Here is a 24,985-nt window from a genome sequence, read left to right on the forward strand (position 1 = left end):
AGTAAAATGAAAATGTCATATGACCTGACCCAGTCATCTGGTATCAGCGCCTCCTGGAGCACATGTATAAGCTGATATTCAAAGTCACAATCAGCTTCTATCGCACATATTTTCACAAGCTGTTAGAAGAACTGTGTTCCTCGTGACGTTTTCCTTAATCCACGAAGATGAGCAGGCAGATTATCATACAGGTGTTAAAACAATAACAATAAAATGAACATTGTACTGTCAATTGATAACATCATCCAGACTGATTTACTGGGTACTGGGTACTTTATCAGTTTTACCTTAAAACAAAGAGTTTTAGATAATGTGCGTGTTTCTCTTTGATCTATCCATTTTAAAATCTTTAAAGTTACCAGGCAACCAGCTGAGTGAAAGTTACTGTGTTGGCCAAGAAATAATTGTATAGAACCAGTTTATGTGCTAAGCTAAGCTAACTAGCTAGCTGCACACAGTATTTATGATACAGACATCCCACATAGCCTTAAATGACTAGAAATGAGCAAAGAGCCATGTTCTGAACTTTCCTGTACTTTGTCTCAAGGTGAGATGACTGCAAAATAGCATGAGAGCTACTGTCATTCAGAAACACTGTAGGTGTTATTCACTAAATTGCATCTGCAACCTTTTTCAGATTGTGCTGTTGGCATCACCACTTTGACTTTGATCTGTATTCTACTTGGCAACATTCTCTGGATCTGTTCTCCCCTTTGACTCTCTCTTTTTTCTCTCTCGCTGCTTTTTTCTCCTCTCCCCTTTTTTCCTGTCTCCACTCCAAATGCCACCCTACTCCCCTCAGGGCGGGATGATCGCCCTTCTGCTGTCCATCCTGTGCCTGGTCCTGATCCTCTACACCCGTAGGCGCTGGTGTAAACGCCGCCGCATCCCTCAGCCCCAGAAGAGCGCCAGTGCTGAGGCGGCTAATGAGATCCACTACATCCCCTCAGTGCTGATGGGAGGCCAGGCCCGGGAGAGCCTGAGGAACTCACGGGGTCAGGGGCCCAACTCCAGTGGCACCCTCAGCATCCGGGAGACACCCATTCTGGATGGGTACAAGCAGGGTTTGGGTGGCTATAGTGGGTGATATAGTGTATCCCGGACACAGCACAGTTACATGTAAATGTGCTCGTCTGCAATGAGTTTTGAGGCTTAAGATAATAAAACTCCTTGCCTCATCAGTATGCTTGTCACACTTTGGAATCTTGACTGCTTCATCAAGCATATTAGCCGCTTGTCATATTTATTTTAATTTTAGATAAGTCGAGATAATGTAACACCAATTGATTTCCACTTCATCCCCAGGTATGAGTACGACATTACCGACCTGCGTCACCATCTGCAGCGGGAGTGTATGAATGGTGGCGAGGAATTTGCCAGCCAAGTCACCCGTACCCTGGACTCCCTCCAGGGCTGTAATGACAAGAATAATATGGACCTCGCACCTGGTAAGTTGACTGATGTATAAACTGCCAGGTCAGTGGGTACTTTACATCTACAAACAGTCTACAACACAAATTCCACTAATCTAATATTTGTTTGTATTGACGTTGAATCGGGTAGACTAAATGCAAAGTGAAAGGGTCACTTGCAGTGACAAACCCACAGAAGCAGCAGCAGGCAGCTATTTTCAGGGAAAAAAGCTCTGACAAGTCCTCCAATTTAGATACCCAGATATTTTCTTCATGAGTTGTAGGCAAGTACACTAGAGCTAAAAGGAGAGTGAATATTGGACTTAAATTAGTCAGGTGGCCAGCCCACAAATGAATGCTAATGCTAATGACCACAACCAAAGTACAGCCAAAGTTATCAACAAGTGGAGCATTTATATTTATCTCACAAGATCGTGGAGACTAAAACGAAAGAATCTAGATCTAAACATTTGTCAGAGCAAGAAAAGCATAGGTGAAACAACGATGGTTCAGTTCCATGACGTGTCGTCACAGGCCAGCGTGAACAATACCAGGACCCTGAAAGAAGCTGAAATGCAATGCAGCCATTTCTAATATTATCAAGACTCATCTTTCTGTCACTTTTTGTATAAACGTGTGTTTGTGCACAATGCATGTTTCCTGATTTAATTAAAACTTGCTGTTGCTGTTAGTGGTGTTTTACCTGAACTAACACACCCATGTGACAGAGTAACACAAACTAACTGATAGAGGCATTGGTAGATCATCAACTCCTGCATGAGGTACTGAGGTACAATTACTGTTTTTGTCAATGGAGTCTGGAGGCTCTGAACTGAGTGATGATCCTTTCTGAAGGGGATCCTTTCTGAAATGTCGTATTTTAACTGGCACGGCTGCTAAAACGTTTCGTATCTAACACCATTTCTAACTCCCTGAAAAATGTAAAAAAAGGGGGCCCAAGTTTGAAAATACTAGAGTAATACTTTAAATGCTTGGTCATTTGTGCGTATGAAATTCTAATCTAATCATTTTGAATTGCAAAATAACTCGATTTTGTTGCTCAGGCTTTCACTTTCACTCATTAATAGCCTCACTGTTTCCCTCATCCACAGCATACTTTTTAAAGTAAAAACAAAGTAATAAGACAGTATGTCAAAAAGGTTATGTTTGTTAGTATATGTTTTCTAAGCATGGAACAGTATAATTACATTAATTACACATAATTACGTTGCAAAAATGTAATGTAATGTAATAATCAGCATGGAACCAAAGAAAACTAATTGGATTTTTTTGGATTAATTGGATTATTTGAAATACGTTAACATAATGTATGTTACTTTTCCTCACACGTGAGACGTAATCAACAAAATGAATATAGATAGAATGACAGAGGACTAAAATTTGTGTTTCACAAAGATGAAGACTTCCAAACACATGGAACACGTCTTAGAATAGGGACAGCAAATAGAGAGAACGAGGCACTTGTGAAGCCATTTTCATGATCAGTGTAAGAACATTAGCTGTGTGATTGATGCAGATGGTACACCAGATAGAGATATCAAACTGCAGGTATTCTGTTAAAGATTTTATTCATCACACTTGAAATAACCAAACAGCTTATATGCCTGCCAAGAATTCTTTTTATAAGATCTATTTTTCATAATCAATGGACGTTGGAGTCGAGCACCACTCCCATGAGAATTACTCTATGAAGGGGAGAAGTTTTGATGCAGGTATACCTTCTGAATTTCAATTGGCAGCAGATTTACTGCTCAAATTCATCATGTTAGGGTGACAGTGCTCTCACACTTATAAGGTGTTCTCATAGAATCCAAACAGCCCCCACCCCAGAGGTGATAGAGGAGGAGCAATCCTGTGCATTATGCATTTAAGGTGGTTAATGTGATGGACTAGAGAAATAGACAATGCAAGCAGCTGGCCATGCATGGAATACTGAACAATATAAACAACTGGAGAGGTCACTCAGAAAATGGCACGCGAAACTCGGACTGCCCTGCTCTATTTTTTATTTTTTCTTAGTAATCCTTTTGCCGATTTTTAATTAATTAAAATAAAAAGATTTCATGTACAAATCTCTATTTCTTAAATGCAGTAGGGTATTGCTCATATAATTGTACTTTCAACTATGTATTTATGCATCAATAATTCATCAATTTATCAAGGTTTTTAGCAAGGTCAGTAGTTTTACTGTTAATTACGTTGATGTTTTGTTGTACCTCACCGATACACATTTTTTGTCAGCAATCAGATAAACAAGAATAAGAGTTTATCTGCCATGCCAGTGGCTCTGTGAGGCCTTACATTGGCACATATGTGCTTTGAGCTAACATCAACATGTTAAAATGCGGGTGTTAAGAAGGTATAATGCCTACCATGTTCATCGTCTCCATTTACCCAGATATCGTGTTAATTAGCACTAAATGCAAAGCACAGCTGAGGCTATGGGTTCGAATCCTGAGGTGCTATTTGCCTACATTATTCCTGGTGTCACGAGAAAAACTCGCCACTATGGGAGACTGGGCCTTCTGCTCTGCAGCTCCCCGCCTGTGGAATTCACTTCCGGACCATCAGACTACAGAGTCCTTTAAAAAAGGACTAAAAACCATTCTCTTTTGCTGTTTTTATGATGCTGACTGATTTTTTTTGAATTGTTGATTTGCCTATTGGTGTTTTATGTAGCACTTTGAGATTTGCGAATGTAAAGTGCACTACAAATAAAATGTATTATTATTATTATTGCATCCGGAAACACCTATTACCTCAGTGTAAGCTGAGGGGGGGCGGGGTACCAAGCCCCAACAATTTACGAGAGAGACTCCATCAACACAAGGGCGAATGACTTGAGATTGAAGATCATCAGTAAGCTGGATACCCGTTGCTGTGATACAGTGATCCTAGAGATGCTTGGCTACAAGATGAACAAGAGCATGGGAACCATGAGGAGGCCACAAAGAAGTCTGCCATAGCCAAATACCTCCACAGAGTAAGGAAGGTCCTGAAAAGCCAGCTGAATGGGAAGAACAAAGTCCAAACCATCAAGACATAAGACTGAGACTGAGACTGTACCCTAAGCAGAGCGAGGGAGGCGAAGGACTAGTTGGTGTCAGAGCCACTGTCCAGGATGAAGCAACCAAGATCCAGAAATGCAGAAGAGAAGGATGAACCTTACAAGGACAAAACCCTACACCGCATGTACCATTGACAGATAGAAGAGGTGGCTGATATCAAGAAATCCTGCTGGAAAAGGCAGGGTTAAAAGACAGCACAGAAGCACCCCCCCCCCTGTCGTTTCTCTTTACTAAGTTGAGTGATTCTTACCATAATATGGGTTAGAGCAGTAGTTGAATAGGGCTATTCATTGTATAGAACTGTGTATAGAACCAACCCTGCCTCAGTGTACACAACACACTGATGGTCTGAAACATATTAAGAAGGCAAGAAACTCCACAGATTAACAGGTGTTCATTGAAAACCATTCCAGATGACCACCTGATGAAGCTAATTGAGAGTAAGTGTGCAAAGCTGTCATCAAAGCAAAACTGGCTACTTTGAAGAAACTAAAATATATTCTGGTTTGTTTGTTTTTTGTAGTACATAATTCCATATGTGTTCCTTCATAGATTTGATGTCTTCCATATTAATCCACAATTTCAAAAATAATGGAAATATATATAATATATAATATTACACACACACACACACACACACACATATTGTTGTTAAATTATCCTATAATTTAATATTTATCAAAATAGATAATTTCATCCTCTGAGTCCCTCAGACCTCTGTAATTTGTATATTCCCTTAATGGGTTTTAATTTCATGCCAGCTTTTCTCACACTTTACTTTGCTGTTTGCCTTCTCCCCCAGTAAACAACATGCTGTTCTTCTGAAATTACACTACTTTAAGCTAGCTTCATTGTGGTTTAAAACCTCCTACATCCAGCCAAGACTAAGATATTTTCCAAGTGGCTGCTTTCTCATTTTAGAGAGAATTTTTTCAGTTTGTGCCTCCACCGACCCTTTCATTCCCCTGCGTTTGTAATTATATCCCACTTCTCCACAGTGAGTGATAACACCAAGCTGGCCCTAATGAACAAATACAAGGACAACATCATTGCCACAAGCCCCATCGACAGCAACCACCAACAGAACACTTTGCTTCCGCACAACACCTCCACCAGCCAACGCAAGCGCCTCTCCAGCAACACCCGTGGTGAGTCACTCTCCCGTAGATTTACCCTTTGACAGAGAATAAATCACTCCATGATTCTACCCACTACCAGCAACAAGCAGCGCATTGTGTAGCTACATTGTTTTATTTTTCCATGTGGATGCTGGTTGTCAGGTGAAAGCCTTGTGACTTTAGGATAGTTATTTAGCCAGCTTGGTGGGACTAATTTCCTCTAGATGGTTCTTTGCACATGTTATTTTATTATTTCAATACCTGCTAAATCCTTGGCAGGTGGCATTAGCGAGCTTTTTGTCACTTTTAGTGATTGCAAGGTGCTTTAACTTTTTACTGATTTACTAATTGTTGAAACTCACAAGAAAAGGGCGAGGGAAGTCCTGCAACGTCTGCACTTCACATGTTCATGATTCAAGTCATGACAGAAATGAACATAAAGTGAGTCATGACTGAAAAGCTAGAATAACAGATGGGGTCTAAGTAGTGAGTAACAGCAATGCCCTTCAACTTGTTCAAACCCTTATAGTAATCTTTCAGGGTGTTTACATTAAATAACACATCATTTTCAGTCCATATCTACGTGGATGTTTTTTCAGTCAGATTCTAATATGGACGTTTTCAGTCAGTACCAAAACTGCACAGCTAATGGTAAACACAAACATAAGGGGTGCTGTCAATGCAGAGAAAAAAAGCATTGTTGGTATTGTGAAAATATTTCAATACAAATTACACATGAATTGGAGGCATCAGGTGTTCAACTTGCAGCAGCATTGCCATCACTGCCCAGCTGTGTGTATCTTTTATTTATTAATGTTTATCTCACACAGCTACATAGCAGGCAAGAAATCATGGTGAGTTTCTGAATGCCACCACACAGGTTTAATCATTGACAAAACCATGAATGCCCTTTGGAAAATTCCCAAGGACCCTGAAACAGTTTCAACTCACTGGACAAAAGTTATCAATAATACAGTAAAGAATATAAGGCTGAATCAGGATACATGAGGTCTTTGGACTATAGGATAAACCCAGTGTTGAAATCCAGTGGTATCCTGAGAGATGAACGCCCTCTCAACTGTGAATCAATAAAAATGTTTAGTGTGAATGAGGTTTGAATGTGAAATCTCAAACATATACATCTCTTTGTTTTTTGTGGTCTTTTTACTAACATAAATCCAACCACATTTCCTTCTACGGTCCCATCGATATCATTCTGAGTACTTTCTGTGTGTGATTCATTTGCACTCACTCACTGTCATCATCACAAGCCCCCGTCACCTCATGTTCACCTCTGCCTGCCCAAGCTGTGATAGTGTAGGAGTTGTACTCTATGACATGAGACTGAGGAATACAGGAAATGAAGAGAGGGTACAGTTGAAGAAATGGGGAGACATTATCCCATTATGATAAACAGAGAAAAAGAAGGCAGCGACATTTTCAAAATGTCATTTTGGAAATTTTCAGTTGACCTCAGACCATAACTCACTTTCCTCCACACTTGGCTGCTCACATGCATTATTCTCAACCCAATTAATGCTGTGGTGTTAGTCAGGGAGACGTGGTGTAGGTGGAAACACACACAGACCGCAAAGTTGAGAAGATATACACTTTATTTATCAAGAATAAATCACATAAGTCACAATCATTCCTCTCCTTTCTGTGACTCTTCCAGTCTCTCTGTATCACTGTTACAACCTCCTGATGACACTCTGTGACCCTCTAAGCTCAGTGAACACCTCCGTCTGAGGACTTCCTGTTTGAAGCCTTGCAATGGCGAGGTGCTGCTGATCAATAGTTAGGTGTCGTCTTGGTCTCATGATGTCAGAATGTGAACAGCATGATGAGGAGGACTGTTTAAATACCAACTCTAACTGAAGCAGGAAATGTATTGGTGGATTCATGGATCAAACCTGTTGTGAATGTTGCTGTTAAGCTTCTTGTTAGAGAACAGCAACTTGTGCAAAAAGTACTGAAACACTGAACAGTTGGACATGTGCATTCAAAAGTTTAGAGAAGGTCACATTAAGTTCACCTGGAAAGGTTAGAATGCATTTTAGGTTCATCCTGAAATTTCACCTGAAAGCCGAATATCCCTAACTTTTTGTGAGTAGTGTATCTACACTGTTGCCCATAAAGTTGGAATAATTGTTCAATACCCCCAATTTAGTTAAAGCCTGAATCCACAGTTTGCAAAGGTTCATTGTGGTTTAAGTTTCACTGTGATATGTTTGGAAGAGTTTGATCAATAAAGTTGAGAAGATATACACTTTATTTATCAAGAATAAATCACATTGTCACAATCATTTCGTGAGAAGAGGTAAAAACATTTTATTCCAACTTTATGGGCAACAGTGTATATAGCGTCTCCATCACCATGTCTCCCTGACTAACACCACAGCATTAATTAGTACACACACACACACACATATATATATATATGTGACAATGTGATTTATTCTTGATAAATAAAGTGTATAGCTTCTCAACTTTATTGATCAAACTCTTCCAAACATATCACAGTGAAACTTAAACCACAATGAACCTTTGCAAACTGTGTATTCGGGCTTTAACAAAATTGGGGGTATTGAACAATTATTCCAACTTTATATATATATATATATATATATATATATATATACACACACATTTTAGGCAGGGATGAAGAAATGCTGTAAAGTGAGAATGCTTTCAAAAAGAAACTCAGCAGGTAGGTTGTTTCAAAGTTCTTGGAGAACTAACCACAGATCCTTTGTGGATGTAGGCTACCTCAAATCCTTCTGTCTCTTCATGTGATCCCAGACAGACTCAATGGCGTTGAGATTAGTCCTCTGTGGGGGCCACACCGTCACTTCCAGGACTCCTTGTTCTTCTTTATGCTGAAGATAGTACCATGACATTGGCTGTATGTTTGGGGTCGTTGTCCTGCTGCAGAATAAATTTGGGGCCAATCAGACGCCTCCCTGATGGTATTACATGATGGATAAGTACCTGTCTGTATGTCTCAGCATTGAGGACACCATTAACTCTGGCCAAATCCCCAACTCCATTTGCAGAAATGCAGCCCCAAACTTGCAAGGAACCTCCATGAGGCTTCACTGTTGCCTGCAGACAATCATTATTGTACCACTCTCCAGTCCTTCGGCTAACAAACTGCCTTCTGCTACAGTGAAATATTTCACATTTTGACTCATCAGTCCAGAGCACCTGCTGCCATTTTTCTGCACCCTCTGAGGAATGGCTTTTTCACTGCAATTCTCCCGCGTAGACCACTTCTGGCCAGACTTCTCAGTAAATAGGTGTACCTGGTTCCCACCGGTTTCTGCTAGTTCCGAGCTGATGGCAATGCTGGACATCTTCCAATTTTGAAGGGGAGTAAACATTATGTGTCTTTCATCTGCTGCACTAAGTTTACTTGGCCGACCACTGCGGTCCTCAACGTTGCCTGTTTCTTTGTGCTTCTTCAAAAGAGCTTGAACAGCACCTTTTGAAACCCCAGTCTGCTTTGAAATCTTTGCCTGGGAGAGACCTTGCTGATGCAATATAACTACCTTGTGTCTTGTTGCTGTACTCAGTCTTGCCATGGTGTAAAACCTGTGACATTAAACTGTCTTCACCAACCTCACCTTGGTAGCAGAGTTTGGCTGTTCCTCACCCAGTTTTAATCCTCCTACAGCTGTTTCTGTTTCACGCGACATGGATATTTAGATTTCTTGAATTGGAGGAAGCAGTTATTTTCTTTCTTCTCATCTGAACTTGACTGTTTGAGTGCACACTTGCAGCAATCATGGCCTTCCAGCTATGGGAGCTCAAATCAGAGAAACAGGATGGAGGACAACACATTCAAGCAAGCTTTTTCATTAATAATATAGGGGGAGAACAAAGAGTGAATGCTCTAAACACCCAACAGAAAATGGCACTAGCTACCACTGGCAGCTCCAAATGGCAATGTTAGAATATTAACTTAGTAACTTCAGTGCCCAGAAATCCTCTAACATGATTTAAGGTAACTACAAACAGTGATGTTCACCTTTCCAGCTCGTCTGTCAGGCTTTGCTGAGGAAAGAGTACAAAGGTCTAAGGCCGTGTTAAGACATCAAGAACAAAAACAACACACCCTTGTCATTCATTTTAATGATATCACTGTGTTGGAACAGCAAGGGTGTAGACACAAAGGGGCTCGGGCAAAAAATAGCGGGTTGTCTGGCAATATCATCTGGCAAGGGGCTGCGTTGGCCAATCAAATATTTGAAAGCACGTATTCCTTATTGTTATTATTATTATTTTGGAATGTGAATGGCACATTCCTGCAATGATAACATTTGACATTTTAAGATTCTATCTCATTCAATTAAAGGAGACTTTCCTCACCTTGCTTGCTTCATTAGTTTTTAACTAGAAGTATTCACTATACAATAAAATGTCTTGCACCTAAAGCTTCTATTTTGTGAAAACAGACTAAGGAATACCTCTCTGCTGTTTTGTGGTGTGACCAGGAGTTCAGGCAGGCGGGATGCTTCTGCAGAACAAAGGATATAAGTTTGATTTTGAAAAGTAGTAAGGAAAATATTAGTAGTAGTACAAATGTATTGGCAGTCTTTTACTCTTGTACTCTATGTTTAAAATCATTTGTCGTTGACTATGCATGAAACATACAGTAAGTGTCTTTGATGTCTTCCTGTCAGAAGTCAGACAAACCTGTGATCTTTGTTTTCTCCGAGTCAGCCAACCCACTGACACTACAGCTCCAAGCTCAGAAAAAAATATAGAAAGGTCGCCTCCTGATTTATTCAGTAAAATGTCATTTATTTTGACTGTATGAATGCAGTATACAAAGACAGAAAGTAAGAAAAGGCAGATCCCAAATCCCTGTGTACTCATTAAAACTGTTCTATCAGTTGTATCAGCTCAGTATATAAAATTGTAAGGACTAATGGATTTAGCTAACACACTTACACACAAAAGCACATGCGCACACATGAAATTTCAGTGCTTCCAGGTACAGGTCTGTATTCTCCAAAGCCAGCTGCATAGGAATGAGGCTGTCTAAGCAGGCAATTAGATCTGCTCCATGCAGTTTTGAGTGGCTGTTGTTGGTGTTTCCAGTCAACTATTTTCATCTTTGTCATAAAATATGCACGGACAGAGCTATTGTTGTTCTCAGTAGACAGCTTTTTTGCATGTGTGAGGCAGAGGCAGGTAAGCTAATGACTCTTTCCCTTTTCACTGAAGATGCCCAAGTACCTCTGTTCCCTCAGTATGTCAGCACATTTAATGGAGTCTGGAGTTACTTCTAACAAAACTTAAAGCACCAAATTTACCAAATGGGGGAAAGCCATGTCAGAAAGAGTGAAGGGAGCTGCCCTAGGCCCTATTATTATTATTATTATTAAAGGTGCATAATTTATTCCTGATTAGTTGTGAACCATGCTATATAATGAATTTATTCATGAATGATGTCTAAATTAGTGGAAAAGGAAGATATTACATGTGAGCTATTGTAGTTCAGCATACATGAAAAATGTTCCCTTCGTCACTTATCATGAATGGTGATAGTGTGACTAACATAGGAGAAAATGGTGAATTGTGGGGTAACAGCGGATTAATGTTTCGAGGGGAGCTGATTAACATTACCTGTGTGAGTTAACGATTTTAATCCTGTCCAGAATGCATATATGGTACATTTTTCACTACCACCCAAGTAATATTTACAGCTGCAATTACCAACCTACCTGCTTGTCTAGCTGGTCCTCCTGCAATTTAAATCCCATTCAAAGCAAAGCAACATCCCTGTATTTTAGAGAGGGATCGTGACGTCTTTCCATGTGAAGAGCTGCTTCTGTGTATTTATATTGAATACGAGTGAGACCTGATTTTTGTGGGAAAGGGTCAAAATGAGCTAATCTGATTAAAAAATAAAGCCATTCTGCAAAAGCTCATCAAATCAAACGGCTTCATTGTAATTTGAACTAGGCCTTCGCGTAGGTACCGACACTCTCTTCATATTTGGCAAAATGGCACCATTAAAATTCTGCTGAATTAGCTATCAGAATGTTTTGCTTAGGGCTGCATGGGGGTGCAGTGGTTACCTCTGTTGCAGGTTTGAATCTGCTGGCCAGAAGACCTTTCTGTGTGGAGTTTGCATGTTCTCCCCGTGCTTGCATGGGTTCTCTCCGGGTACTCTGGCTTCCTCCCACAGCCCACAGACATGCAGGTTTGGTTAATTGGTCACTCTAAATTGTCCATTGATGTGACTGTGAGTGTGAATGATTGTCTGTCTTTATGTGTCAGCCCTGTGATTGACTGGCGACCAGTTCAGGGTGTCAGCTGGGATTGGCTCCAGGCCACTGCACATGGAATGATATTAGTATGTGTTTCATGTCTGTGCGTTAAGATTTGACGGAGTGGCTCCAAGCAGTTGTGCACTTTTGACTCCCATCCACCTCACACAGTGTCTTTGCCACCCCCCACCCCCCACCCCAGGGATGCTTTTAGCTTTGTCCTGCAGAATGTCCATGTCCATTACCAACCATGCCCTGTAATTTCTTGATGGTTAAATTGCTGTCCACAGCGATAAGTTAAATTACAGAGGAGCACATGAGATATTTCATTCCCCACAACCCCCTGTTATGTAAATCACATCCAAATCGGGCTTTCACTTGGCATAGACCTACTTCCACAGCTGACATTGTGACCAGGCGAGGGAAGTCGCTTGTGGAACTAATGTTATTCATTGTACCTGTGATTGTTGTCAGTTACTGCAAGGTAGGAAAAAGCATATTCGGCTGAAAAACACACGCTTATTAGCAACAAAGAGCTGCCTAAAAGAAGAAAGAAACGTACATTGGAACTAACAAGTTTTCAAGGTTAAGAAATGTAATTATTTTCTTCTTTTTGCATTGTTGGCAGCAAGAGAGGTGAAAGAAGATTGAGGTGATAGCAGATTGTTCTGCTATAGACCCGTGTTATCTCCAATCTTGAATATTTCAGATGTATGAATTTTAATCAGAAGTCATGATTTTAGTCCAAAAAGTATACCTTGTTTAATTCAATTTCAACATTCCCACACCCACTGCCAGATGTTCAGCTGACACAGTATAAGGAGAATGACTTACCTTTTCTTTGAGCATTAGGCAACAAGTACCATCTTTTGGCAAAGCTTAAAAACGAGTGGTGGAAAGAAGACAAACGAGGCCAGAGTCATCATAACCCAGTGCATGTTTTATTAGAAGTTTAGACAACATCCAAAACAGCTCACAGACTCCACTTTTTTAAAAAGAACAAAGAAAAATCTATACACCAACAAAGAAATGTTTGCCTAGTCCCAAGGCTATAGAGCAGCTCATAGCAAGCTTCCTGCAGATAAGCACACAAGGAGCTTCTACCTCTTGCTTTAAAACAGGAAGTTCCTCCCCTGACATACCAACAGGTAAAGTATCAAATATATAAAATAACATTTCAATTTGAAAACAATAAAAAAAGAAAAACAAAATCTTAATTATCATAACTGTCTCCACATTGAAATATTAACAAATATTATTAAAGTTGTTTGGGTTACTTAAACAAGATTATTCACTCCGTCGGTAACCCCCCCTCCCCCCACTCTACTGAAAATGGTAGAGTCTGAATTCCCTCTACTATAAAAGCCATTGGAAGCACTCACTTCCTGTTTGGCTGTCTGGACACATGACCAGTAAGTAAAATGGATGAATGCTCATGCAACAAAGATTTTGGTAGCTTGAATGCCGTAATAACTTACAGTTTAGCGCTTGGGTTAACATTGTGATATTCATCTTTCATCTTCTCTTGTTGGCTCTCTTTCCCATTCTCCTCTGTTTTGTTTGTTGTACACAACTCTGTGAAGTCGCCTTTGTCAGAACCAAATGTGGAAGTGCTGTAGGTTTATCTTTGTCACAAGGGCAACAGTTTCCTTTTAGGTTTATTTTTTGTACTCTGTCACAGTCCCTGTAGTAATGGTCACTGGCATGACAGCAATCTCTCACAATATTGTCTTGTCTTGAGCCTGTAAAGCTGAGACTATGGTTGTTTGTTTGCAAACTTATCACACCCATCCTTGCAATCCCAATTTCCTAACATCTATGATCATCCTAACATCTATCATCCAATACAATCTTACAATTATTCTGAAGAGAAAAACCTGGAAATATGGGAATGAGTCAAAATATCAACATGTCCCAATGACATGGTATTCCATTTACAATTTCATGCCTCTGAAGTCTTCTAGGTGACAGTATAAGTAAAAGATGCACTTTATACTGTATGTCAGAGCATTGTTCTCTCTCTATGGAGCTCCCCTTGTTGCACCACTCACTACACTTTGGTCTCTAGATAGAAAGAAAACAAAACTTTGTTATATAAATTGTTATATATTGTATCATAAAATTATTAATAGAATTAATAAGAAAAAAGCACTGAGGAAGCTTCCAAATCATTCGTATAAGCTCTACGAGGACTTGAGCAAGTGAAGATATGTTTTTTGTGGTTCTGGTTTGATTACCTCGCTGCTCAGATGCTCCCACGATTCTTCAAACCTGAGATATACTGTTTATGAACACAGGTGGTAGCCTTGACTAAAACATTGTACAAAGGCAAATCCACAACTTCAAACCTGTTCTTGACAAGATGGATTATCTTTTACTTTTTTCTGCCTTTGTCATGTTTTATTTTGTCATTGTAATTATAGTTATCATTTGCAGTGATTACTTAACACCCTTAATTTAATGTTTCCACAGTGCACTGTAGGCAAGTGATTGATGTATCAATACTGACATCTGCATTTCTACACTAGAAATAACCGGATCATGTTCTCTTCTTTGTAGACCTTTTCATAGAGAACCCAGCGAGTGTAATGCTGGGAAAATAACCTGAATATTTCTGTAGCTGCAACAATAAGGGAGATGCATATAGAGGGTTACCGGAAAGCTAACAGCTGTGTATTCTGGTTGTGATCTACATGAAACGCTGAACATTTCCTCAGTTATCCTCTTTGCAAAAGGAACATGTTTTGGTTTCTTTTACATCCTGTGAACATACAGTCCAGATGGAAATTAGTTACATTTGATCTGTCCCCCCTTTTAAAAAGAAAATCAAGTATATTTCTGTTTTAAAAAAAAAAAGAACAAAACAATCACTGACTGCAATACTTGACTGCAATTTGATTTGCTTTTGCCTTGAACGCATTCTTTTAATCCATATTGTCATGTCAATTAATATCCTTGGTAACAGTAGAATTTCTGTCACGAATTGTTGTTTTTATATGCTATTGTTAACATCCGTGCTGCCGCTGTTTCTGTTTCTGTGGCATCCTTGTCCTCTTGATTTGGTTACGCGTCCACTTCGTCTGTTAGGATAGATTGTCATTCTGATGCCATTACGCCTTGTCTTGCTCGACTCTAGCACCCTCCTGTATTTATAGAGTGGTGGAGCGGTAGACGGAGACACTTGTGCCTGCTGTGTCTGTTGAGTCGCAGGAGAACATCCTGCAGTGACTCTCTAGAGGGGTGTCGAGTGCAGCACCTTCTGGCTTCTGTTTAATAGCAAAGGCTGACAAATACCTGCTGGATGCGATTTAGTTTTAATTCCTCAGGAGATGCTTTTATTCTCTGGCGTAAGCGTGTTCATGCCATTATTTTTCAAGTTCCATCTTGGTTGAAGTGTTGTGGGAGATCACAGGCATCCACATGCTCCAAGATAAAATGTAACCACATGTAAACACCAAGCTGAACCTGCGAGTCCTCTGGACAAAGCATTTCTAAGAACTTCAACTTTACAGTAAACTTTCCTAGTCAATGTGCCATTGTCAACTTTTGATATTATAATTAAAAAAACATTTGGACTTTGATCTTGTGCTATTAATGTCACTTTAGTAAGTTTTAGCTGCACATCTGTGATACTGTAGGTCAGCTCACACTTAACTTAGAAGCTGTATGGTACATTTTCTGTCTGCCTTCAAAAATGCTTTTCTTCTTGTACATCACAGGGAAAGACATGCAGTTTGCACTTTGATCCGCTAAATTATTCCAGTGTAGTACTATTTCTTAGCAGCCAACACATCCTTTATGTTGTCTCATAGTTGAAGCTTGTGCCGTGTCAAAGCTGTCCTTGACAGCTCTACTCTATTCGGGGGCTTTAGAGAGCCACTTAAAAGCTTAATTTCCTGTAGCCGTGAACTTGAAAATTCCAACAAAATACTCTCCAAGGTGTTCAGCGTGTAGTTTAGTTGATCTTATCATTAATGTCAAAGCTTTTGTTTATTGTAACTGGGCAAAAACAATAAGCCCATTCACTTCAATATTAGATTCTCATTCATCTTCAAACAAAAATTTGGGAAAAATCTGTTTCTTCAGTAAAAATGCTCACTATATTTGCTTTGGTATAGGGTTGGTATGAGCAAGTGCTGCTGAAATAATAAATTAACTTGATGATTAACAGAAAATGTATCAACAGCAATTCTGGAAATCAGTTATGTAATTAATTTAGAAACAAGCCTAAGGGACGGGGTATGCTCAAACCGAACTTGTTCGTATAATATGTTGCCAGACCACATCAAAAAATGGTTTATGGTTGTGCAGTTGTGTTGTGTGTTTTATATATCATGGGGAAGTGGGAAAGGTGATTTAGTTTAGATAAGGAGATAATGCTGCTTTGTTTTCAAACTGATTCTCCTAGATGGCATACAGAGTGTTGCACTTGGTCAGGACCAAAGTGTTCCAAGTTCCATACAGCCCTACCACTAGCATGCCTAAGAAATGACCTGTGACGTGACAAATGTGTGGTTCCTCTGCTTTTATATAACACACATGCAATCTGAAGGTGTCACCATGTACGGTCAGTGGGCTGCATTTTTCTCTGTTTTGATATTTTGTTTTTTGTAATTAAAACAAATGTTAGTAGATGGATCAATAATTAATCAATACAAGTGTTTTCATGGCTAAAACTATCCTTGAAGTCTTACCGTAAGGCTATGTCTTTCCTCATTAAGGGATCGTTTTTGACTTTGGCTAATTATAAATGCTCTCACAGGGATTTGGACTTGTTCAGATGGATTGAGTCACTTACCTGATTAAAGTTCGAATCATCGTCACTTTATTGTCTGCGTATACATTACAGATTGTCCCAGTTTTATAAATGATGTTTCAGAGCTCCTCTCATCGATCTTGCCCAGATGTGACAGTTTCTTAATAGTGAGTTATTTTTAGATCCAAGTTTGTTGCTATGACATTTTTCTTTCTCTAGTCTCGTTAATTCCTGCATCTCCTCTGTGATCTGTGTCCCAATTCAGGGCTACATCTACACCTTGTGAAATATAGGACCAAATCCTATTTACTAGTTCTTTTTCTTTAGGTGTGCACTGTTCCTGTGAACTCAGGTCCCACAGAGCTTGCAGGCTCTTGCTGCTATATTTGCTCTTTTGTTGGCAACTGGGGGCCAAATTCATGTTGGTAACCGTTCAGCCTTCCTACTTGATCAGGACACAACATTATTTTTGTTCTGTACAAAGCCATCACGCTGAACAGCTTTAGGTTGTAGCCTTCTTTCCACTGAAGGCTACATCTTTGAAGTGTAACACAAGGTCAATCCCAACGACGAAAAAATGAAAAACAACAATGAGATTCTGGGGGCATGGCAAACAACAATTACATTTTATGTTATTAAATTGTTGAGTCACAGATAAGGGTAAGTACGGCAAAAACTATACACAGCAGTAAAAGCATGGCAGCAGATCCAGAGCCAGTAAAGATGGGGAATATAGGAGTGCAGATGGATGTTCATTAGATTGTGGTGATGTACAGTGAATGTACATAAGAACCGACAAGAACATACATTGAGGTGATAATGTAAGCAGTGTGATCCCGGAGATTAATGTTGGTGGTTGAGAGGTCTGATGGCTTGGGGAAGAAAACTGTTATATTGTAGCATTGAGAACAGTCCAGTTGTGTGTGTGTGTGTGTGTGTGTGTTAGATGCCTTGTACAGTGAGAAGTTGGCAGGCAATGATGCGCTCCACTGTCTTCGCTATCCTCTGGAGGCCCATGCGATCAGCTGCCAAGCAGGTGCTCTACCAGGTTGTAACTTCTTGAGTCTCCTGAGGAAGTATTGGCACTTTTGGCAATTTTTACTGCTGTGTCTGATTGCCTGGACCAGAAATCATTACTTATAATTTTCAGTGTCTTTTTTTAGAAAGGTACAGATTCAACTGTATTGTTATTTTGGAGGATATTGTTTGTACAGCTATTGTACAATGACACATCGGCATCTACTTTGTACACCCAATATATATCATTAAGGGCAGGCTAAACAACAGAAACACTTGTATAACACAATAAAGTTAAATAGCACCACAAGCTAGATCCTCCAAAATGACTATTTAGTTTAATGCGCACTTCTCTAAAACAGTTTAAACAAAAACGGAACACAACCTGGTTATGTGTAAATGTTTTTTTCTTAGTTTAATTTGTCTATACACTACTGAAAACATAATTATGAATATTTGCTAATGAATCCCCTTACATTCTACATACTGCACTTCTAAATACAGCTTTAGTCTTACTTAAAATAGTTTGTAAATGTCTAAAATTTATATCTGTTTTACATCTTTGCTTATTTTTTTTTATTTCATCATCCAGCTTTAGTGCATACATTATTGCTAGGGGTTAGTAGCACAGTAGCATTAACAGTAGGACAACAAGCTAGCCTTAGACGCTGAGGTGGCTACATAACAATAACAAGATTAAAACAAGAGAGAATATGTTTGTTTTCAAATAATATAACCAAGCATGCCTGCGTGATGAATACTTCACTAAAGTCGACTCATTCATTCTTATGTTGTGGTGCCTGGAACACGTTTGATGTCTTAAATAGCTGCATTTAGTTGATCCCTGCATGGAGATTTTTGTCTTCATTTCACTGCGGCACAATGAATAATGTTTCAGATGACTCCCTGCCAGTAAACATTTCAGGGGGGAAATTGTGCACTGAATATTGCTTCATTATTAAATCAGTCGTGTGAAATGCTGAAACAATTGTGTCATCAAAAAAGCCTTCCCACTTGTGAAGTAAAGCGATGCCAACATCTGTGCTGTCAGATAGTCATGGCTGCCAATAATATTTACACTATGCATTCATATCTTCGGTGCATATTGTTCTAAAACCAACAATATGAAAAGCTGATGAAGCTGCTGTCATGAACAAGTCCTTCTCAGTTTGTCACATTGACTTTGCTGCCAACAGTGTTTTCATTCTCCCATTTTTTCGGAGGGATCTTCTACAGTTTAATCAAACACTGCGTCTTGGTTGGGGATTTTTAAAGCTCTTGTCACTGAGCAACGTTAGCATGAATTTTATTTCAGTTCACATATATCCCGCTGAGGCAGCAAATCTTTGCTGCTTTGATGGATTTTCTCACTCACTTTGTGATTCGCAATCCGCTAACACTTGTAAGACAAGCTTCAATACATGCCCTCTAAATATAGCTAAGGCCTCTACTAAAACACACTCAGCTGAAAACATTATAGACATATTTCATTCTGAGAGCAGTTTGTTTATCAAGCTCCTAATGAATATATGAACCCTCATCCTTAAGAGCACATCGTAGCTTTAAATGACGGACCAGTTAGGCTCCATTGATGCAGCATTATGAATGGGATTGTTTCCAAACAAAGCGGTGCATTCTCTTTCCCTCTTGTTTGCATCTATTCTGCACCCTATTTTCCCGCGGAACAGAAATGTAATGAAAGCCTGTATATTGGCATTTTTCATGAACTGCAATGAAAACGTTAAAAACAATAAAACACACACACTAAATAAACATGACTCATGTTTGTATTGTCCAGCAAAAGATTGCAACCCAATATGTGCTGTACGTATTTAGCTCTTTATTTAGTCTTTGTGTTTTCCGTCTCACATACTGTTTGTATGTCATTAACTGTTGTCCATCTGTGCTTTTTATCTTGGTTTATATACAGCTTATATAAAGCTTGGCGAGTCAGTGGCTGCTTGCACTCAGTAACATGATGAATTAGTTAGCAGTTTATTTATGGCAGTGCTTTTGAACCGTCCACACAAGACTGACTACAAATCATGCTTTACTTTGTGTAGAGGTTTATACTGTATTATTATTATATATATTGTCTCCATTCCAAGGCCATGTCTGTCAAGAAGTTTCAGTTGGTCAGTGGCTTGAATTTGCATGTGATAGGTTACTAAAGTTGAACTCAAATTCACTGATTTCCGGTTCTAAGAACATTCATGAGAACATTCTGTTTGTTTGAATCAGCTACATCATGTTCCACCAAATCCTTCCCCACAACATTCAGTCCCAAACTTTTGCAAAACTGTTGAAGCTACAGTGTCTTGAAATAATGAGGAGCTAATTATAGAAACACTAGAATTTTGTGTAGTCATTCAGTTTGAACCATCCATATGCATATGCCGTCGAAATGAAAAATGAAGTTCTGATCTTTGTACTTCAAAGAGAAATTTCATAAATGATTCTTAAATGTCACAGTGTGTGTACAGTACATAATGAATGCCTTATTATTTCCTCATGTCTCCTGGTATTATTATAAGGAAGGTTTTAAATTAGCTCAACCTCTCTTATCCAAATTGAATTTCTACATTATTTTATCATTTCTCTTCCATTGTGTGTTCTTAAAATATCCACTGTGAGAGGTTCACTCTTCAAGGCAAACTATGCAGGTTTTAACAAGCAGCTCAAGGTGAGATAAGATTTGCTCAAATTACATTCCCTGAAGGACTTGAGCAAAAACCTATCCAGTTACAAAGCACACATGAAACTCACAAAGCTGCATTGTGTACAGTCCAGCATGTTTTCCTTCAGTCCATTCAAATATCTAAACTAATGTTTCAATGTAGAATGTTGGATTAGTAAATTAGATGGCAAAACAGCAGTTGCCAGTTAAACAAGTATGTTAAAAAAAAAATCAATTTCGTCGTTCTCAAGCCTTTCTTTCTTTCTCCTTTAATATGATACCCTGAACTCTGTGCTTGGCTTCCATCTCCATTAGCCTACATTTCCGTTATTGATTGAAGAGAACATTTATGCTCTGATCTATGTCCACACCGAATCCAGTGGTGGTTTCATGACCTTTCCCCGCCATCTCTGTGAGGCCAGCTTGAGGACTAATTCCCCACTATTGGATTAGACCTTTTTCTTTTTTCTCACAGTAGGTGTATTTTTTATTTTCTTTATGTGTGAATCCAACAGCGGGTTCAACTTTCTTGAACCCAGACGGGGACTCTGGGACAGAGGCAGACAGCGAGCCTCAGCTGGCCTTTTACACCGACCCAAACCGCAGTCGCCGCCGGAGTCGAGGTATGAGAAATGGTAATGCCAACAGCGCGTGGGGCTCAGGGGGTAAGGAGGACTCATACACCTACCGACAGTTTATCTCGCCGTCTGATGGTATTACCATCACCACGACGCATGACATGTAACCTTTACAGTGCATATATTAGTTGGATGGCAACGGTGTTGTGTGTGTGCGCTCATGATTTTGTCTCTTAAAGGAAATCCTGTACATAGAATTTGTGTATACGGTATGCTGTGTTTATACATGTGTGTGTGTGTAGAATGTATTAACAGTGGTTGTGAGCATGTAACACTGATCTCAGCGCATCTGCATACAATCTTGTTGACTGAAATCAAACAAGACGACGAGATCAGAGGGTTCCAGTGCAGACCATTTTGATAACGGTTGCATAGTATGAGATAAAAAAAAAAACACAATGGTTTGAAATAATATTGTACACAAATATTATTTCTAAGGAGGATCCTGTGCAAATGCTGCCAAAGTGAAGTGGCGCAGCATGTTTTATCTGTCAGCATGCCATGTCCTTTCAGCTTTGATGTACAGTAATGGGGTGTGGAAGAGAGACATAGGGGGGAAAAAAAATAAAGAGACAATGCCCTCAAAATAATAGCTGCTGTCAGAAGGCGTTACAAGCCTTTACAACGCCTCCAAGCCAATTATTCCTCCGTCATGTGCACAGGTGTGACAAACACAGCGCAGCCTCCAGACGTGTAGTCAACACCTTTAATTAGAGCAACACATAAGAATAGAATAAAGTGATTGCAACACTGTCCTAACTAGGTTGGTTTTGAATCCAGAGGAGAGGATGATTCATGGCCACGACAGACGCATGACTTCAAGTCAGAGGAATGATCGGAGGAAGGGTGACGATAATGACATATTCCACTTTCTCATGTAATAGCCAGTTGTCAGCTGGAGATATTTTCGTGAGCATGTTACAATGATCTGAAAACATGAGCTTTAAATTGAAGGATGTCAAAAAGTGAAGTTATGTCATTACTTGATTGAATAAACTACATTTACACTAAATACAATAATTCAGCTCTCTACCTTGGCTTTTGTTTAGAGCATTGCCCTGGGCAGCCTTCGAATGAACAAGTTCTGCCACAGTGACCAAAAGTGACAATGTAATTTAGAGTTATATGAGTAAAAAAAATAACCACTATGACTATATTCAAGGTTTTTTTTTTCTGTATGTGCATGTATGCATGCCCCTGTAGGTATGAGGACACTCTCTGTGTTACACCGTGGACTAAAAGAGATAAGGGAAGTATCTCGCTCTGGCAGAGGAAAGGGGGAAGGTTGCAAAACAACCTCTGAACCATTTTTATTTAGACCCATGTCTCTTTTTTCCCCGTATCCCAGCGTGGATGTTAATACCCTTCAAAGGTAAACCTTATTTCTGTGCCACTGAGCTATGCCTACTCTGAACCTCCCAAAGGCTTGAGGTTTTTGATTCCAAAGGTCCTTTTCATGGGCGCTAAGCCTGTTTTTTGGCTTGTTTGTGAAATGGTTCCCCATGTAGGCAGTGTGTGTGTGTGTGTGTGTGTATGTTTGTGTCGCTGTGTGCATGTATGTTTATGGTATGGAGGAGTTGTGGAGGAATAAAAAGCGGTCACTGCTTCACATATATCTGTCCTTTGTTGTTTTCCACTACTCCCCACTCCCTTCCTGTGTGTTTCCTTCCAGCAGCAGGTTCCCCACGGAGCCCAATCAATAAGACCACCCTGACTCTGATCAGTGTCATCAGCTGCGTGATCGGCCTGGTTTACTCCTCTCACCTTTCCTGCAGCCTCTCAGTCCGGGTAATCCTACATGTGCCGGAGCACCTCATTGCTGACGGTAAGGCTTTACACCAGGTTCAGATTGTGGAATGCAGCCTTTCCACACATACCTCTGTGGGCGTTCGCAGCCCCGGGGGGCTGAGCTGGCATTTTTCTGCCGCTCTCCGGGGAGTTCAGCTCCCTATATCTCTCAAACAGAGTGTCTGCGTTTTGTGGTCGAGCTTTCGATTTGCTTTGCTCTCTCAAAGACAAAGGTAAATGCCAGGTCGACCACCTCCTCCCCAGGTTTCCTGTGTGAGACCACACAGCAAATGTGCCCTCAAAGCATTAGACCATGTTGAGGCTGGGTTGCGGTGACCATCCACCGCAATCCTTCAATCACTCTTCCCTTTGTTTTTTCTGATATGTTGAACCACCTCGCTAATGAATTTCAATGTAACAGAAAAAAAAAAACTCCGCGGGGGCCAAGCGCTGGCTCCTGCTGGCTCCTGCTGGCTCATTGGCATTTTTCAGCTGTCACAAAAGTGAGTTGGCAGTCCAGATATATTATAAACTGTGACTAGGCTCACTCATCTATCATCTGAAGGTCTGATTTGATTCAGAGCACTGCTGTTTTCTGGAGGTATATGCTGGCCTGCCAGGAAGATATTAAAATTCCAGGGAGGTGTCCAGGGAGGGAACTTTGAAAGGAGAGATGAAAGATGGCAAATTCGCCTGTTGAATTACAAAACTACGATCGATTTAGAATGTTTCCATAAATGTCTCCACAATCTCATCAGACTTGATTTGATGTCATGGTGAATCAGATGAAAATCTGCATTCTACCACTGGGGAAAGAAGCTATTAATGCCCACAGCTGCGTATGTGTCTGTCTTCAAATACTGTGAAGAACAGAACGGAAATATAAAGTTACACTTTTCTCTTTGCCTTTTCACATCAGGGAAAATAATCACCCAGAGATGTTTGCGTGTTTACGCCGGGTAACAATATATACTGCACAACAAAGGACAGAACAAACTTTTCTTCACGACTAACCTGGAGATGGTCGTAGAATGTGGCCGAGGGTTATCGCCTCAGATTGTGTTTTGTGGAAGCAGGTTTTCCTCTACCTGTACCTCGTCTGACACATCTCTAGGCATGTCCATGTGCTCAAAGCTGCATGTACTACTCTCCTGGATGACCAGCTGCCCGAGCCTGAACATTTCAGTCACTCAGTGTCTCATGAAATTTGAAGGATGCTGTAAATACAAAAGCACTGAATGGTGGTCAATCTTAGTGACTGACAAGGAGGGAAAAATTCCTTCAAGCCAGTGCAAAGTGACAAACAAGCCAAGAGTTTACTGCCATGCCATGCGGCTTGGTGAGTGCTTACTGAGAAACGGTGTTTTCAGCTAAATGAAACACCAGCATGCTAACATGCTTATCGAATAAAGATATAATCCATTAAACTATTATTTCTTAGGTTTTAGTCAGTCACTTATTGCTTGATTGAATGAAATGAATGAAGTAAATGCATTTTTCCATCGTTTTAGTGTTTTAATTATGAATCATTTCCCACTCATAGATATCTAATGTGATATTTCGAAGTGTCTGCATAAAAGGTGCCTCTAAATCTCAGAGGTGTCCTTGTGGCCTGTGCTGTAATTGGTAATGAAGCCCGTTGCCCACCTCACATATTCTAGCTCTGGCAGTCCATTCAGGCCCGCTTGGCCTCATGTGAGATTCCTGCCTGAGGTGTTGATGAATATCAGTCTCAAGCTGGCTCCAGGTTCATATTCTAATTATTACATTTTTATTAAGATCTTTTTTTTTTGCATACTTTCACAAAACATGTAATGTTTGATTTAGGAATCCATATCATGATGACAAAAGGGCATACCTGCAATTGCCAAAGACATAAAACAGCACATGAAATGTGCCATAAAACGTGCCATAAAAGCAGAAACACTGCTGATTGGTGTCTTAAGTTTGAAAGTTTTTCTCAGCAATTTTATGACTCTTCACAATTAAGAAAACAAGACGTGTCCGGCCATTTGCAGTGTGTGCTCTAGTTTTAAAGGGATCATCAAAGGGAAAGGCACTAACTAGGGCACACAGAGCCTGCCAAGATCTCATTAAATATGCTTGGGTTAGCAAATGCCCAGTGCATCCCATGTTTGCAAATGGACTGGGCTTTGGTCAATGAGTGTTGCACCTAATTTACAGAGATCACACAGAGGATAGCTCTCAG

At 39.9% G+C, this 24,985-nt stretch overlaps 1 protein-coding gene across 1 annotated transcript in view; it reads left to right on the forward strand.

Moving 5' to 3' along the window:
- astn1 (astrotactin 1) overlaps positions 1-24,985 on the forward strand; it is a 332,257-nt gene that overhangs the window by 73,712 nt on the left and 233,560 nt on the right. Inside the window, exons 3-7 of the mRNA XM_070845081.1 lie at positions 803-1,053; positions 1,306-1,448; positions 5,500-5,649; positions 20,866-21,015; positions 22,664-22,813. Of these exons, the coding sequence (XP_070701182.1) occupies positions 803-1,053; positions 1,306-1,448; positions 5,500-5,649; positions 20,866-21,015; positions 22,664-22,813 (844 nt within the window). The remainder of the gene's footprint in view (positions 1-802; positions 1,054-1,305; positions 1,449-5,499; positions 5,650-20,865; positions 21,016-22,663; positions 22,814-24,985) is intronic.

Source organism: Pempheris klunzingeri, chromosome 15, assembly GCF_042242105.1.
Source record: "Pempheris klunzingeri isolate RE-2024b chromosome 15, fPemKlu1.hap1, whole genome shotgun sequence".
Classification (NCBI taxonomy): Eukaryota; Metazoa; Chordata; class Actinopteri; order Acropomatiformes; family Pempheridae; genus Pempheris; species Pempheris klunzingeri.